Source organism: Cucumis melo, chromosome 8 (genome assembly GCF_025177605.1).
Source record: "Cucumis melo cultivar AY chromosome 8, USDA_Cmelo_AY_1.0, whole genome shotgun sequence".
NCBI lineage: Eukaryota > Viridiplantae > Streptophyta > Magnoliopsida > Cucurbitales > Cucurbitaceae > Cucumis > Cucumis melo.
In genome coordinates, this window is record NC_066864.1 from 133,633 (window position 1) to 151,077 (window position 17,445).

Below are 17,445 nucleotides of genomic sequence, written 5' to 3' on the forward strand. Positions count from 1 at the left end.
CTTTGTATGTAAGTGTATATATATATATATATATAGATGGAATGAGATGGGGTGAGGGTGAGAAATAAAGAGTTTTACCTTGGTTGGAACAGAAGAAAGAAACAAAACAATCCACAAACAATGCCTGTAGAAAAGACTCCAACTGTACGTCTTTGTTTTTGTTTTTTGTTTTATTTCTTTTTTGCTTTTGGTCTGAAATTCTAATGTTTTAGTTTTAGTTTTACTAGGGTTGAAGCTCAATCACTGAATAATGGAATGTATACGTATATGATATGATATGAAATTGTTGTAGGAGAATGATGAATTGAAGACCGATGAATCGAAGACTGTAACAATATCACTACGAGACCTGAAAATAGCATGGGGATCTGATGACACTCAGTGGAAAATTGGGAATCCAAACGATGAGTAAGCATCATGGGTTGTGAGTATTATAATGTATAAAATAGAATAGAATTGAATGTTGGTGATTTGATTTGTAATTAGGAAAGAGTGCTATGCAGAAGCAATCAACGTGACATGGCTTGAAGTAAAAGCAATATATAGGGGGGCAAAACCAGGGAGCAAATATAAGATTGGGTTCAAGATCAGCCTAACTTCTGAACCGGTTGGTTGGGATAGCAGTCCAGTGTTCATGATGGCTAAGGTTGGAGAATCAGGATCCTACATTTGGAAGAGGCTTTATTTCGACATCAACAACGCCGGGAAGCCGCCTACCGACTTTCCCAGCAACTTCTCGATCAGTGTTCCAGTCTCAGCCCAGGACACCACCCTGTTCTTTGGCCTTTACGAAATTTGGGGTGGCAGATGGAAGAAAGGCTTGCGCATTCATCATGCCTTTGTTACCAAAATTTGATCCACCTCCTCTCTTTCTTAATTACACTATATATAAACTTCACACTACTCTCTATTTCTCTATGTGTGACACCACTGTTTTCTTTTTTCTTTCCCTCTTTGAACATTGCAGTTGTATGTTCCCATCTAAATAATCCATACAATCTCATTTAAACTTCACTATTACTATTGGTCTTTTATATACCAACTCCACTTATTAGATCAACAATCAAAGTCTACTGTCAAATTTATGAATTTAATTACACTTAGAAAAGGAAATTGATAAACATCTAGCTTTGTGCGTCTGTGCCTCTCAGATTTAGTATATCTGACAAAATTCTTCCAATATACGTTCGATAGTCCTCCTTGATGCAATCTTATTAATCTCAAAAGCTCTAATTTCATCTGTGAGACCTGCATGCCAAACATGAGAAAATATGCATTTCAATTGTATGTCAAGTGAAAAGGCATAAATTATCAACGGACTGATGCAAGAAGCTATCAGCTGCGCCACCTGTTGATATTATCCTGCAAATCTATTCCAGGAGGAGGAAGAAGAAGTACCTGTTTGGTGAAGAACTTTCAGGGGTAGTTGTGATTGGGAGGTATCAGTATTTAAAAATACAAGCAGCTTCTGCATAAGCTCCAAAGAATCAGCAACGGCTAGGATTTCCCTCTAATTACGTGATATGCACAGTAGATAGAAATAGGCGGGAAGAAGAAGTAGCAACACGAAATCAGTTAGCAATGCAAGTTTCTCAAAACTTGAAACCTAGAAAAAAGCACAGTTATCCTTGAAAGTTGGTTCAAATATACAGCCACTCTGATAAACAAATAACGAGCTCTAACTTCTAGACACATGCACGTAATACTCTTGAAAGTGGTAAAGAAAATAGACACTGAGTTATATGGAAACCCAAGTATCGGGAGAAAAACCACGACCTAACTTTCTTATTAATTTCTCATATTAACAAAAGATATAAGGGGAAAATAAATAGACAACAAGTTTATGATAAAAAAGGGAAGGAAATTAGAGTAAATCCTTTCTTGGGCCAAGTCCACTAATTCTAACAAATACAAAGACAGGTTAATCTTTTGATTATATCTTATTTCAATTTTGAAATTGAGCCATCTTCTATTTTCAACCGAGTCCATTCCATCTAAATTCTACCGTTACTCATCTAACAAGTTAATACAGAATGGAATGCCAACAACGTAATTGTAGAATTTTAACACAGATAAAAAGATTGAAGGCAATTGGAAATTAAATGATTAGATCAAAAGATAGGTAGAAAGGAATCACAAGAATGAGGGGGAAGATAGAAAAGAGCATAGGCATTAAATTTGAAATTTATCCTTATCCCATAGTTTGACTAAAGTTTATCTATTTCAACCTTGAAGTTTTTTCGTGCATCATAGTATCCAGAAACAATCACAAGTAGCTGCAGTTTCTCCACACCTGAAAAAGAAAAATAATAAAAGTTGCTAGAACGATGTTAATAAATTGAAAGATGTTGGGCTGATCTCGAAAAGGAGCTGAAAATATTATACTTGAAAGATGTGAAGTAAGTAGTTGTAGTTGTTACTATTATTATTAATTAACAACGGTTTTCATTGAGAAAAAAATAAAAAAATAAAAAATTATTGCAGGAGCTTGATTTTTTGCTTGATCGTCAGACAGATATTTGATTGATTAACAGGGAGTTCCTCCTCTATTCTCGTTTCAAAGAGAAATGTCATTTTCTTTGGTTCATGGAGGTTGTAGGATCTTTGGGTGAAGAGGAATACTAGAGTTCTTCTGGGTGTGGAGAGGGACTCAATGCGATTTGGTCTTTGGTGAGGTTTCATATTTTTCTTTGAGCTTCAGTTCAAAGATATTTTATAATTACTCTCTTGCCAGTATTTTATCTAGTTGGAAACCCTATTTTTAGTGGGGCTTGTCCTTTTTTTGTGAGCTTATTTTTGTAAGAATGTTGTTTTTAAGAAAAGGAAACATAACTATTGATCGATAAAATAAAAAGAGATTAATGCTTAAAAATTCATTATCCTTCAAGAGAATATAGAAACTGAAAAAAACGAAAAAAAGAAGAAGATCAAAATGCAACACACTTAAAACCTAAGAAACCAACTCTATAAAGGAAGAAAAAGCTGGATAACACAAGAACTTTAAAGTCCTAGCCAACTGAAGACCCATGAGCAGACAAGGTAAGAAGTTCAAAAAGACCAAAAGAGCAAGATCAAACCACAAAGCAAACCAACTTCAAAACTGCCACTTCCAATATTGCAAGTACTTGACATCATTCTAAATTGGAATCTAAACTTTAAAATACAACTTGAAGAGGAAGGAATTGGAGGAAGGAACTGAGGAATAGGCAACTTTATCACATTACTTAACAGTGGTACATCCATCGGGCTCCTTCATGCTACGTCCCATCTCTTATGATTTTATTAGTCACAATACAGAAGTTGACAAACCCAAACATCCAAGGAGGTCATGGAGGTATCAATATATCATGAGATTTTTCCTCGATGAACCGGAACAAGATTTTCTATTTTCCAGGAAGTAGGATGCCATAAAGGAGAAATAAACCATAATTGTCAAGAATCAGACAGGAGAATGCTAGTAGGAAGGAATTCAGACCCATCAGTTTTATCACTAATGTCTTCAAGATCCTGGCTAAGGTCCATGCAAATCGACTCAAGAGATTGTTCACCCGACGATTGTAGAAAATCAGGGTGATTTCTTAAATATCAGGCAGATTCTTGACTACACTCTTATAGCAAATGAAGCTATTGAGGACTATAGAGCTAATAGGAGGGAGGGTGTTATCTTCAAACTTGATTTCCAGAAGGCTTTTGATCATGTTGATTGGGAATTTTTGGATAAAGTGATGGAGAAGAAATGATTTGGGTGCAAATGGAGAATGTGGATGTGGGGTTACATTAGAAATTTGAACTACTCTATCCTTAATCCTTATTAACAAAACTCCTAAAGGTCAATCCAGACTTCTAGAGGCTTAAGACAAGACAACTTGTTTTCCTCTTCTTGTTTTTAATTATTGTAGATGTCTGAAGTTGTCTAACTTTAAGGGGAGTGGATGGAAATATCAGTATCATTGAGCCTCTTAGGGTTGGTTGTGATGAGATTACGGATCTCCAGTTTGTCAATGATATGATGTTGTTCTGCTCTAACGGTGATGTTTTTATTCTCAACCATAAGTGCCAGATCTTTGGTATAAATTACAATACAGATAAGCTTGGAAGGTGGGCAAGCATGGTTGGCTGTGAGGTTAGATCCTTTTCTTCTTGTTATCTTGGCCTACCTCTTGGGGCTAATTCAAGGGCTTGCCTCTTGAAAGAAAGGTTGCTTTTCAAAGGTGGGTAGACTTACTTGAATCAGATATGTGCAGAGTGGTATTTTTGTTTATTATCTCTCCCTATTTAAGGCTCCTTGCTCAGTTTGCAAAATCTTGGATCAGTACATGAGAGATTTCCTGTGGATGGATGAAGGAAAGGGTTCTCAGCTGGTCAGTTGGGAGGTGGTTGGGTGAACTGTGAACTAAAGTGGATTTGAGATTGACAGTTTAAGGCTTCATAACAAAGCTTTGTTTTACCCTTGATCCCGAATCTTTGTGGCATAGAATCATTATGAGTAAGAATGCCACTCACCCCTTTGAATTAGTGGTGAATGGGGTTAAAGGCACACATTGGAATCCTTGGAAGGATATTGAGATCAAGCTTCCCTCGTTCTCCCATTTGGTTTGTCCCCAGTCCCCTTTGCTTTGTATTTCCTCATCTTTATCATTTGTCTTCCTTTAAAACCCACCTGATTTTTGACTTTTTGGTGCGGTCAGGGAGCTCTGTGTCCTAGGTTTCCGTCCATCCAATAGGGAGACAACAGAGGTTGCCTCTATTGTGTCTTCGCTGGAAGGATGCAACATTGGGAGAAGGGATGTTAGTGTGTAGAAGACTAACCCTATTGATGACTTCTCTTGTAAATCGTTATTTAGAATGCTACTGGATCTCTCTCCTGTTAGTGAGTTGGTCTTTGATATGGTCTAGAGGATTTTGATGTGGTCAGGAACTCTGTTGCTCACTAATGTTAAGGCACCACAATACATATGTAAATCCTTTATTTTTAACTGTTGTATTGTATATCTCTAGCCTTTTTTTGTTTACTGTGCCCATGTCATGTGTCTACATCCATTCTGGGTTAGGGTAGTTTTATCCTCGGTAATGAGGAAACTTGAACTTTTGGGTTTTCTATTTTCTCCAGGTCTTAATATAACTTCTCAATAAAAAATGCTTCAAACCAGAAAGACACAAAAACAGAAACAGGAAGTATACTAATGAAATCTCATTCAAATTTCAAATACTTACGCAGAAAGTTTTTTATGTCTTGAGTTGAGTTAACTTCCAGTGAAAGAAATTGAGCAATTGATATTCCAATGGAACTCATCCCAAGATCTAGCTTCGTCAATCTCTTTCCAGAATTTTCCAAAGATCCTGGATTGAAAATTCCAGAAAGAACTATGAATCAGCAAGATACCTTGAATTGCAGCTACACAGGTCAGAGAGGTCACTATGCTAAAGTATCAACACTTACAGCAAATTATTAATACAAAAAACATGAAATATAACACACACCCACTAAATATCATACTTACAAAATAGTTTCATAAACGTAATGTAGACATAAGAAAGAATTGCATAAACTGATCGCTGATACAAAACCAAATTGGTGGTTTAACAACAGACTGACTACATTTATTTATTCTTCAAATCTCCAGACTACAGATATAAATGTAACAAGCGAAGTATGTGGTTTTTCATTGAATATGATGAAATGGCATTGCATGTTCTTCACTACTTTAGTAACTGGGATCAAAAGAGAATTGCGTTAGGCACAGAAGGGAACGTAGAGGCAACACTAGTTTTAAGTACTGATTGCCTCTTTGACAATTGAAGAAGGTGAGGGTATGTGATGTCTTCCTCATGGATCGGAAGTAGGAGATATAATTTGAGATTCCTACAACAAGACCTTAAGGCCCCATATAATTTCATAATTATAAACTACGAAAAGAAAAAGAGTTCACTCACCATCTATCTTTCATACTAATTCTGTATCGATAGAATTTAACACATAGGACAACTATAACCTAAGAGGGTGTGGTCCCTTCTGCGTAAAAGGAAAACGAATTGCATGAAATCTAAATTTTTCATTAAATTTTGAAGAGATTGAACTGCCTCAAGAGTACCTAAGTAAATTACAAGACAATGACAAAACAAAAGTCTAGTCCCCACCTTTTGTCCACTTCTTGAAATCCTTGAGTACTAGATCAATTACCCCATGGTTGGACACATTGTACATCTTGAATTTCACTGTAGATACCAATTTCTTTTATATAAGAAAAAGTAATAATAGTTTAGTAATTGAACAAGAAAGATTGGAAAGAACAGAAACATAGACATACATAACTGATAAAAACCATTGCATCCAAATCGACCAGCACCATTGATCAACAAAGTAGCCATGTACTTATCTTTGGACGTACAATTTGGGCTAGTTAGGTTTCCTGAATCTAATAGAATTCCAGCTAGCTGCAAGGAAAAGAAAACACACCAAAAGAGTTAGTTTTAGAAAAGGAAAACGAGAAACCTACAGAACTAGGAAAACAATCAACTCTGAAGCTAACCTCAAGTATATCAAGAAGGAAAACTTTAAAGGAAGAAAGATGTCCAAGCGTGTAAAACTTCTAAAGTTGAAGTCAAGTTATAGAGAAATTTGAAAATTGTTGGAAGCTTTTTGAATTCTGCATGGTTTTTTATGCTTCATGATCATAGAAACGTTTAGGGGGGCAGAACTAAGACACCATCTATGAAATGGGAATGGGAATAAAGAAAAACGCAGAGTTGTCTGAACGGAAATGAAATGTCAAATATTGTATATAACAAAAAAAATTTGGAATTGGAATTGGAATGAAGAATCCAACAAATGTTATTGTTTACTGATGCTTCAAATGAATATTAAAATCAATTAATCTGGGACCACACATAGAAAGCAAAAGAAAATAATAAATAAATTCTGGGACTTGTTTACCAAGAGAAATGAATCAACGAGAATGGTTAGAAATTTTGGCGGGTCCTGGGAATTATTTCCATTCCTTAACTACTTTAGGAATCAATGTGAAATGGAATATGAGAGCATGATTTTCACTCTCCAATTCCAGTTTCGTATGCGGAATAAAATGTAAGTGTGTGCACAAATGTATGAACTTCCTTCCATAATAGTAGAGAATGTAAGATAACACTACGAGAAGACAAATATTTAAAAGCTGAGGTTGAGGTAAGTGTAAAATGCACGCAGAACTAGCTAGGGGATCAGCTTGGTATCTAACGTCGATGGGCATTGCACATAGGGAAAAACAGCTCTCCCAAAAGTTTTTCGATCAGCCCTTCAAAATACATATGCATGGATGAAGTCAAAAGTAATTGTCGCGAGTAGCAAGTACCAAAAGTCTACTGAATCCTTTCCCAGCCAGAATCTCGGGTGAAATTTGAGCAAACTTCTCGGCAATTAGAGTGCAGCATGAACAGCCCTGTTTTACAAAAGTAATATCAGCTAAGAAATATAGTGAAACATAATTTCAGAAGACTGTTTACTAGGCCAGTTTTCACCAAAGGATCTAAACGAACTCATACAGTTGAAAGAGATTTGAACATATTTTTCTTGAGAAAAAAATTAACTTAAACTACAGCTGGCTTATATATTTAAACTGGCAAATTCTATTGAATATGGAAATGGTAGCCCACGTATAATTCCTCTTCAAAGCATCAAGCCATATTTCCTACAGTTGGAAGTTTGTGCTGTAGTTAACCTTTTCCCTTGCTTTCTATCAATATTTTTATTGAATGGACCGTTAATGATGATTATGATAATGGAGTTCCTAGCTATAATTTAAGGATGCAACCATTTAATATTTGTAATTTCATTCATATAAAATTTACCTAATACTTTATTGACATTTTTATATTATATACCAGGTAAATTATTTTAAATGACAAAACTTTTAAAAATATTTACAAATACAATAAAATATCACAATCTATCTGTAATAGACCACGATAAACTAAGATAGACTATTATCTCTGTCTTATTTTAGTCTATCACAGCCCGTCATAGATAGACTGTGATATTTTGCTATATTTGTAAATATTTTGGTTTATTTTGCAATAATTAAAAATATCCTTATATTAAAACTATTTTCTAACAATAGGCCATGTTTAAGAGCTGCATTACAAGTGTCTAGTGTCTCATCTTCTCGACTTCTCCAGGAACAAAGTGGAAGGTTCCTTATTCAACTTCCTTAATATAGATTCATAGATTGATAGTCTTCTCCCCTATTTGGTATTTCTCTTTTTCAATTAAGGCATTTCTTGTCTAGAGAAATGTATGGCATGACCATAATCAAACCAACAGACAGACTTTCTTAATTTTAATTCTTTATTATATATTACCAACTCTCTTTCTTTCTTTACCTTCATTAAATAGGCTACACTCTCGTGAAAAGGTGGATATGGATATAAGAAATAAAATGGCATGAATGCAATTAGGCTCACATATTGTCTTGAACTAAACAAGAAGACACCAAAAGCAGGTTAAATTTGAACCCTACACACAAATTTTATATTGCAATCAGAAACCAAAGCCTACTAAAAAGAATCTTTCTTCTCTCCCCTCACTAGCTCCTTCCAATTTCTCATACCTTGCAAGACTTTTTAGAATTCCACTCTCGCATGACCCTAATTCACTTGCATTATTACTTCTTAAATCACCAATTGACCCAAAAGCTTAAGCTAATTGGTCAAGGTAAATTTAATTGCAATACACTCTCCCTCACTAGTGGGTTTGAAATATGAAGAATGCCCAACAAGTGGAAATCAACATTAATTAGGGAGGAAATTACATTGCATGGGTTTCAACACAAAATCTCTTGAACCAACCTACTCTGGTATCATCATAAATCGTTGATCGACTCAAAAGCTTAAGATATTGGTAAATCTAATTATAAAATCTAACACCAGTCAATGCCATCGTGTTCTATATGTGTACTTTTCTTCTCTTTATTTTTTTGAGTAGCATGACATGTCTGAACAAATGTTCTATTCAATGGACTTGATAACTTTAGGTAGAAATATGGGGAAAAAATTTCATAAAACTATACAAATGCCAGACCTGTTGGATTGTAATATTCTCGACCCAAGGATATATAGATTCATCCTGTACGACAAAAGGAAAATATATGAATGGTTAGTTTCTCGTGATTTCGAGATGTTTGGAAATAGCTAAAATCCTTCAATTCTAACCGAAAGAAATGATTATGTGCACCTTATTACAGTTAAAGATTTCAACAACAGCCTCTTTTAGCGCCTGCTATTGTAAGAAAAATAGAAATGGACATTTCATAAGTATTGGTAACAGAAGACCAGATTTTCCAGAAACAAGTTGTCAAACCGTTGCCAAATGTGGAGCTTACCTCTTGTTTAGCAGGAAGTTTGGAGCTGTTTAGTAGAACTACCTTAAGACTTCCAAATAATTCATAATATGATAGGTCGATCTGGGAAGATATTTTGTAGACCATATTAAAATGAGTGACACTTCAGAACCAAAGCTCAAAGAACAAATCTGCTAGCATATATTGTTTTACTACTAGACCACAGGTTACACCTTTCATGCTTACTTACAGCATAAGCTTATTCATATAACCCAATATTGGACGGCCATAGAGCTTACATTATGTTATGTAAAGATAGATAGATTGATTGAAACTGGATTTCACTCTTAAAGAAAAAATGAAAAAATAACTGTTGAAAAAATCAAAGTAGCTTTGATACTTTTGAGAAAAAATGAAATAAAACAAAAATTATTTTCATATATTCAAAAGAATATATTGAAATTGTTACAAACTTGGAAACAAAATTGAAAAGACATGTATTAAGTTCAGGGCAAGATCAAGAAGCATAATTAACACCTTTCTCAAATTATCATAGCCTTCTTTGTAGAGTTAAGAGTATCATAAATAAATAACATTAAAAATAAATGAAAATCGGATAATAATCTTCAGAAAGATTGCAAAGGACTAAACCTCATCTACAAAAATCAAAGATGACGTATCAATCTGACAGGAATCGAGCAGCCATTTAAGTTCAGAATGAGAATTTAGATCCGTTCTCTTCATGTTGATAACAGGTACAGTGCAAAACTCATCATATTTTTGTGTCTCATTCAAGTAGAAAGCATACATGATGGTAGACACAACTGACCCAATATCTGTATGAAGCCAGAAAATAAGTTAGATATATATTAGGTTCCACTAGAAATCTACTGGAGTTCTTGAAATAAACAAATAGAAAATCAGTAAAGCAATTGATATTTTCAAAATTATTTGGCAAGCGTAACGAGCTTTTTTAGAGATGAATAAAAAAAATAATTATCATGCTTTACATATGAAGTTGTATTAATCATTATGTTCATCAATATGACCTTCAATTAGCTATTTGTATGGTCTCAGGTACAACAGACCAAAAGGAAAATTGGTCCTGCTGTATCTCTCATATATACAAAGAAATTGGGCTATTTAGCATTGCTGAAATATTTCAGCAGACAGATTAAGAGAAGCTCTTGAAGTTAGATGTAGAAAGAAATGGCGGTACCGACAGATTTGATTTTGTTTTAATTTACAAAACTCAACATTAACCCAATTTCCCATTTTCCGAAGTCAATTTTTACCATCTCATTTGTATCATCTATTTTTAAAGTTTTTCCATTAAATTAGATAGCCAAAAGAAATCTATATAAAAGGTAGGTAATTTCTATTTCCGGTCGTGACATGAAATAAACAGAATTCAAGTTTCCTTTCAATTTATAATGAACTAGTACACATAAATAAAGAGTAGGTTTATGTTCTTGAGCAAATTACTTTTGAAGCGTTCACTAGCTTAGGAGGGTGCCTGCTGCACAGTGATGTTTTTATTTTCAACAAATTAATCAACCAAACAGTTTGAAACCATCAAAATCATGTTAAATCTCACAGCACCATGGACAAACCTCTAGTTGAATACCTTCAAAGTCTCCATAATACCATAACGGTATACCAATATTATCATATAGAAAAATGTATGCTAAACTTCAGAAGGATTAAGACTACAAAGAAAGTTAGCACATATGATTTCCTAAAGTATATCATAGACGTTAAGAGATCTACAAAGAATAGTAAAATAAGAGTCGGTCGAAAGTATCACCTGAAACATCTTTTCCTATCACAACATGCAGAAATCTTCCAGGGACCCCAGCATTAACATCTTCCCTTTTGGATTTCAGATAAACATTGAGCTGTTCTGTGCTTTCACATGATTCAGAAACTTCCATCACTGGCGACCACCCATAGTAAAATGAAGCTGCTGACTGAGGAAGTGAGATGCCAGAGAAGTCCTCTTTCCTTTTCTTCACACTAAAAGACTTTTCAATCCAGGCCTTAACTGGGTTGGCAAGAGTCTGATATTCGTGAAAGGTTCCAGGCTCACGTTTCTTTGTTCTATTATCAAGATCTTCCAAATCAAGGTTCAAATTCGAAAAAATAGTTCGAAAAGCGAAGGGTGATGTCTTGCCACCCTTTAACCACCTTCCAGATGATGATCTTTCAAAGGGTTCAAAAATAATATCCAAGCCTGGATCGTCCATTTGGGGTTCTGTATCTTTGTTGATAGTTTTTAAATTCGGTTTTCTATTTCTAATATTGACGTCACCATAATCTGATGTAAACTGAAAAGCATTCTGGCCATTTATACTTTCTTGGGAACCGGTGCTAGAAGCAAAATCATGGCCCTCTACCGGAAAATCAAAACGTGGATTGTCTTTGTTACCAATATATGGCTCCTGCAAATAATCACTCATTTCACATCAATTTTGTCTTCCAATTAAAGAGATGGAGCCAGTAGTCATAGTGTAATGATATCGAAATAATTTGAACTGTAGTTTGAGTTCCAAAAAATTAGAAATGAGCCGATGGATAGCGCAATTTGCTTATACATCAAGATAGTTACCAACACCATCATCCCCAACTTTTAGTCATTAGAAAAGTAAACTAATTGCTGTTTTATCTGCAAATAAAATGGTTAAAATTTTCGTCGACGGAGATTAAGGTTTTATTTGTACTTTTTGTGGTTGATTCTCATAGGACTGCTCTTGAATGTTTGCATGGATGAACGTGTAAACGAAACTTTAACAAAAAAAAAAAATCATGTAATGGATATGCAGATAGTCAGGATTCCACATATTTTGTAAATTTTATCAAAATTTTGAAGTGTGGAATGTTAGAAAAACAAACTTCTTCAAATGCAGTTAAAAGAAGAAAGAAGAGAAAAGGGAGGAGGAAAGTGAGACCTGAAGACGTGGTGGATTAGGTTTGGGAGTCACCATTGTGAATGTGAATGTGAATGAAGGGGAAAAGAGAAGAGAAGAGAGATTAAAGGAATAATTAGAGAAATAATAAGAAAAGGTGAAAAGACGAGGACAAAGCTGAAGAAAAACACGAAGCTGAATATTGTGAAATCCGCCATGGGAATGGAAGTATCCTATTATCGCCTTCTCTTCTTCGTATTTCTGTGCCGTGCCTCAACCGTGTCAGCTCATGGCGACGTACCTCATAGCCTAGCCGTGCCCGCTAAATTTCCCCTTTTTTTTTAATTTGAAAAATATTTAGTAAAAATTGGTCACATCATGACGACTGTTTGGGTTTTCTCTTCTTTTCTTTTTTAAATAATAAAGGGTTAAGGCTAACACATCCAACAAATCACCCGCCAGCCCCCAAATCCCAGAAGCAACGACGAGAGCTCCGGCATCGCGGCATCAGAGACGAAGAAGATGCAACTTCTCTCCGTAACTTCAGATTTTGTTGGGCCTATCAGTAGCCCTCATTCCTTCCCACTAAATGTCTCTCTCTCTCTCCTTTTTTTTTTTTATCTCTATGTATTTCTCCCTGCTGCAAACTGAGATTTCCAAGCCAACCAGGGAAACCGACGGACCATAGTTTGTCAAATTCGTACACACGTTAAGATTCTTCAGACCTTGGCTCCCCCTTTGATTGCGCTGCTTCTACCATTATCCCCCCTCAACAAAACCCCAGGTCCACTCATACACATTGCATAACTCACTATTTCTTAACCGCTCTAAACCTACGTTGTCGAACAAACCTATTCTTATTTTTTACTCAAGCGGTATCATCATATTCTTCCGACTCTCTGGATTTTCTCAAATCCTTACTACCCTCAATCTTTGAATCTTTGTCATTTTTTTTTCCCAAACTTATATCGCCAAACAGATGCATGCTCATGAATTCTGGATTGTCGATTCGTGGATTTACAATTGGAAGCCTAAATACTGTTCTTGGTGTTCCTAAAATGTGAAACGATTTCTATTCGTTCTTTGTGTATTGTCATGGTTATGCATATATCCCATTAAGCGAAAATTACTCTACATTACTTGTTTAATTAGGGAACAAATGCATGTTAATACTAATTTCCGTTCAGTAAAATTTGCATTCGCGTATTTTCCCCCCATTTTTGAGAAATAATTTCCATAAATCTCTCTAAACAATGATGTTTCCATAATTGATTTTTTATTTCTTACCCCTGACTTCACAAGCAAATGTTTCTATTTGAAAGTTAAGACAGATTGAGGTATCACAAATGCCTTAAGACCAACCATCAAATGACTCTGCTTTCTCTTTACGCGAATCAAAGATCTTATTGATATACAACTGTTTATACTATTTCCTGACTTGCTTTCGTCCGTGTAATTTATGTAACAGGATGTCTTGTGCTCGCCGAAACGACAGAAATAGAAAGAGGAGGTGCATTGTTTAATCAAGCTTGCATTGGCTGCCATGATGGAGGGGGAAACATAATTCAGCCCGTTATTGCTACTATCTCTCCTTACACTACTCTTTAATTTGGATAAGCATCTTAGTAGTTAGTTCATGCTAATATTAGCATGCTTTTCTGACTGTTTTAATTAGAATCGTATCCTGTTTGTTTGTTTTGCAATACCAACATCAGTGTCTTCCCTGAAACCTGTTTCATTTGTTTGATTCTGAATTTTTATTGATCATTCTATGATCTTACATGTATCTTCCATATGTTGAACTTGAAGTTGATGGTTCCCTTTTCTTTTTTCCTTTTTGCTATTCTTTCTGTGGAACATTTCTAGCTGCTTCTGTAACTGACTTTTTGTTTTCCTCTTTCCTAGGGTGCCACACTCTTTTCAAGTGATCTCGAAAGGTAATCTTCTAGAACTTGAGAAAACATTAAGGTTTTTAATCAGTATATATGATCTCAGCCCAATGTGCGTGTATCACTGCCTACTAGTATCATGAGGTATTAGAACACAGATCTACTTTATCTTCTAATTATATATTCGATTTAAAAAAGATAATTGTTTACTTCTTTTTCTTGTACAAGTGTGGCCATAGTCTTATATTGATTATATTATAGATGAAGAAAGATTGTAGATTCATCGGTAAGGGCAATAGCTCTATCTATTGTTATATAAACATTTTGGTAGGGCCCAATTAATTTACATGGTCTTAACCTAAAAATGGGGTAAATCAAGCAAATATGCTTATGAACCGATTTTCTTTCACATAAAATTAAAACAGATACTTCACAATCACCTAAATTGGTTTAGTGTCCAAACACCGACACTTTGCCAATTTAGAAAGGTCGTTAATTTATAATGCACGCCTTTAACAATATTATTTTAAAAAAAAAATCAATACAGTTTTATGTTGAGTCCAGATCAAATACTAGAGCTTTCAGAATTTCTCTATATCCAGCCGAGCCATATGCTTGAAATATGTTTACCACTTGTGTTTGTGAGGTGATTGAACAAATCTGAAAGATAATAAATGATTGTTTGTTGTCTTAGTTCTAGAGTTTAAAAGCCATCTTCTATCAATTAAAGACGAAGAAAAAGCATTCTAGAACTCTAAAATCTTCAAAGTTTTGGTTAATTGTTCTTTGTATAGAAATGGAGCTGATGCCGAAGAGGAGATCTACCGTATTACATATTATGGGAAAGGAAGAATGCCTGTAAGTGATAATTTGTTAATCTTATTCTATAACCGCGGAAATTTATATTTATATATATCAACACGATGCGTTTCAGGGTTTTGGTGAGAACTGTAAACCAAGGGGTCAGTGCACATTTGGTCCACGTTTGCAGGAGGAAGAAATTAGGCTTCTGGCAAAATTTGTAAAGATACAGGCAGATCGGGGGTGGCCAAACCCATAGACGGATATTGATTTTTGCGCCAGACTATTATTTTCCTTGTTTACCAAATGCTAATGTATGCTTCGTGTATGAAATTGAAGTCTTACCAGTTAATATTCGCCTAGTTCTTATCCGAATTGATGGCCTCACATATGTAGATGGCACATCTCTAGCTAATATGACAACTGAAAAGATAGGATGGATTGTAGCTGTTATCCTTTTGATAACTAGCAGCAACGTATTATTTTCCTTGTTTACCAAATGCTAATGTATGCTTCGTGTATGAAATTGAAGTCTTACCAGTTAATATTCGCCTAGTTCTTATCCGAATTGATGGCCTCACATATGTAGATGGCACATCTCTAGCTAATATGACAACTGAAAAGATAGGATGGATTGTAGCTGTTATCCTTTTGATAACTAGCAGCAACGTTCAAGCACTGTATTCATGTATTTCTTAAAAGCGAGCAGTATCCATACATCGGTATTGGACATGAATTGATCACAAGACAAGGTCAATAATCAACTTAATCTCAAATGCAAATGAAGTACATGAATATACATGTATATGCCAATTTGAAGAGTAAAAACTATATTGTGAGGCACTTTTTGTATCGTTCTTATTCAACATTCTCCTTAGCAAATTTGAGATGGATTGATTACTAGAGAAGTTGGTTGAAGATGAGAAAAATGATGAGGAACATTACATGGACATAACATGAGGTGGGTTTATCAATAGCTCTCCTTATTAGTAGTGTGTTCAGAATGAATAAGATTGACTTACCAAAAATTTGAGAATGAGCATAATCAGAAGCCGAAGTGATCCAAATGCAAGTGTGTTACTAGACAATTTTGACAAAAGACGAAAATCTTCCAAAAGCAATATTAAAAAAGGTTACGAATAGGATTGACTTATCTGAAAAAGTTGGTTTTGTGGACTGGGGAGCAAGGGCAATATCCTTTGAAGGGTGCATGTGATGGCAGATACCAATAGTGTTGGTGATTGAATGATTGAAGCTGTAAGATGACCTGATGGAAGAAACCAATCTTTAACAAAATGTTTTAGCGTTCCTCAGATCATGCTGGCAGCTTCAACCTCTCAAACCAACACATCGTTTACAGACACAAAGAAGGAGAGATACAAACAAATTACTTCAGATCCAAAGCTTTCTCGTTACTCTCTCGTCTATCCTTGTACTTGGGATTTGGGACGGAGGTTGGATAGTAGTTTATATATAATACAGCTTTCTGATGCGGTTTACAGCTATTTTCTCCTGACCCATGAGCGTCTTGTCCAATCCCATTATCATCATATTGTTCAATTGATGAGGTGATATACAAAACTCAATTACAAGTAGGTGTTTGACCGTAGCTGTATTTATATGGTGGTGTGATTCAGTGGCGATCCATGTGAATACGAAATCAGCTATTGCAGAAATAGAAAAATGTTTCGAAGCCAGCAGGGTTGCAAAGGATAGTGGCATGAAATCTGAGGTTGGTGCGTGTTTGGAATCTGGTTTGGCCTTTGAGACTAAGAAGATGGTTTTTCTGTCTTAATAATTTCGTATCGTTTTTGGTATTTGAAAATTCCATGAAATGACAGCAGACAATAGACAAACATGTAACAGACAACAGACAACAAACATCTTTTTTTTTTTTTTTCATTTTTCTTTTTCCCATTTGAACATAAACAATTAGGCTTTGGTTGCTACTGCCAATTCGCATGCTTTTGTAACGTGTTATGAAAGATCAAAAGAGTTGACTAATCTTTCGTTGATTAACGTTGGTATCCAAGCGTAGCAGGTGGGAGGGGGATGCACAATAATCCGAAACCTCAAATGTCATTTCATTTCTAATCTATTTTTAGAGTGAATAATTATCTATGGACAAATTTCCTAGAGACAAATTTAATACGCTTCTTGCTTACTACTGCCTCATCTATGCTTTTTTTTTTCTGAGTTATCGTTTCTTCTATATGCATAATGGTAATCTCCCGGAACTATGCTATCCAACAGAATCTTTGTCCATCAATTTATCAGATATTAGTTGAATATTATATATTATGAATTATCAGCTCCCACCAAAGTGATCGCATTTCATGGGCTAATCTGGTCGTGCTTTTCTTTACTTGGTTACTAATTTTGTCATGCTTCAGCTGTAATGACATGTTTTTCTAAGCCATGAGACATACATTTGAAATGAACATCAATACACCACACCTTCATTGACAAAGCCAACACGTTATAAATAATGGCTTTAGAATAACAATTCAGAAGAGGCAG

General features: G+C 35.0%; 3 protein-coding genes and 1 non-coding gene across 8 annotated transcripts; 2 read left to right on the forward strand and 2 right to left on the reverse strand.

The window, feature by feature from the left end:
- The first annotated feature begins 17 nt into the window (after positions 1 to 17).
- LOC103484248 (protein PHLOEM PROTEIN 2-LIKE A9-like) lies at positions 18 to 1,020 on the forward strand. The gene is made up of 3 exons (XM_008441223.2): positions 18 to 144; positions 293 to 408; positions 487 to 1,020. Exons 1-3 carry the CDS (start codon positions 121 to 123, stop codon positions 854 to 856), a joined length of 510 nt encoding a protein of 169 aa, XP_008439445.1. The 5' UTR covers positions 18 to 120; the 3' UTR covers positions 857 to 1,020.
- On the reverse strand, positions 1,001 to 12,420 carry LOC103484247 (uncharacterized). Of its 5 annotated transcripts, none has more exons than XM_051088488.1 (13): positions 12,278 to 12,420; positions 11,137 to 11,770; positions 9,981 to 10,165; positions 9,372 to 9,452; positions 9,224 to 9,265; positions 9,071 to 9,115; positions 7,347 to 7,433; positions 6,309 to 6,435; positions 6,139 to 6,216; positions 5,215 to 5,340; positions 2,229 to 2,293; positions 1,399 to 1,468; positions 1,001 to 1,248 (listed from the first exon to the last, which is right to left on the reverse strand). In XM_051088488.1, exons 1-13 carry the CDS (start codon positions 12,311 to 12,313, stop codon positions 1,154 to 1,156), a joined length of 1,671 nt encoding a protein of 556 aa, XP_050944445.1. In that variant the 5' UTR covers positions 12,314 to 12,420; the 3' UTR covers positions 1,001 to 1,153. The 5 variants fall into 5 exon arrangements, with proteins under 5 accessions (XP_050944445.1, XP_008439444.1, XP_050944444.1 ...); XM_008441222.3 differs by having other exon boundaries at positions 1,399 to 1,510; XM_051088487.1 differs by having other exon boundaries at positions 9,224 to 9,268.
- Positions 12,421 to 12,682: 262 nt separating this feature from the next.
- On the forward strand, positions 12,683 to 15,470 carry LOC103484246 (cytochrome c6, chloroplastic). The gene is made up of 6 exons (XM_008441218.2): positions 12,683 to 12,826; positions 12,905 to 13,019; positions 13,704 to 13,807; positions 14,141 to 14,172; positions 14,919 to 14,982; positions 15,059 to 15,470. The coding sequence occupies exons 1-6, from the start codon at positions 12,758 to 12,760 to the stop codon at positions 15,182 to 15,184; spliced, it is 510 nt and encodes a 169-aa protein (XP_008439440.1). The 5' UTR covers positions 12,683 to 12,757; the 3' UTR covers positions 15,185 to 15,470.
- Positions 15,471 to 16,165: 695 nt separating this feature from the next.
- MIR167F (microRNA MIR167f) lies at positions 16,166 to 16,267 on the reverse strand. The gene has a single exon (NR_120780.1). It is a non-coding gene; the product is annotated as a microRNA MIR167f (primary transcript).
- Between the last annotated feature and the right edge of the window lie 1,178 nt (positions 16,268 to 17,445).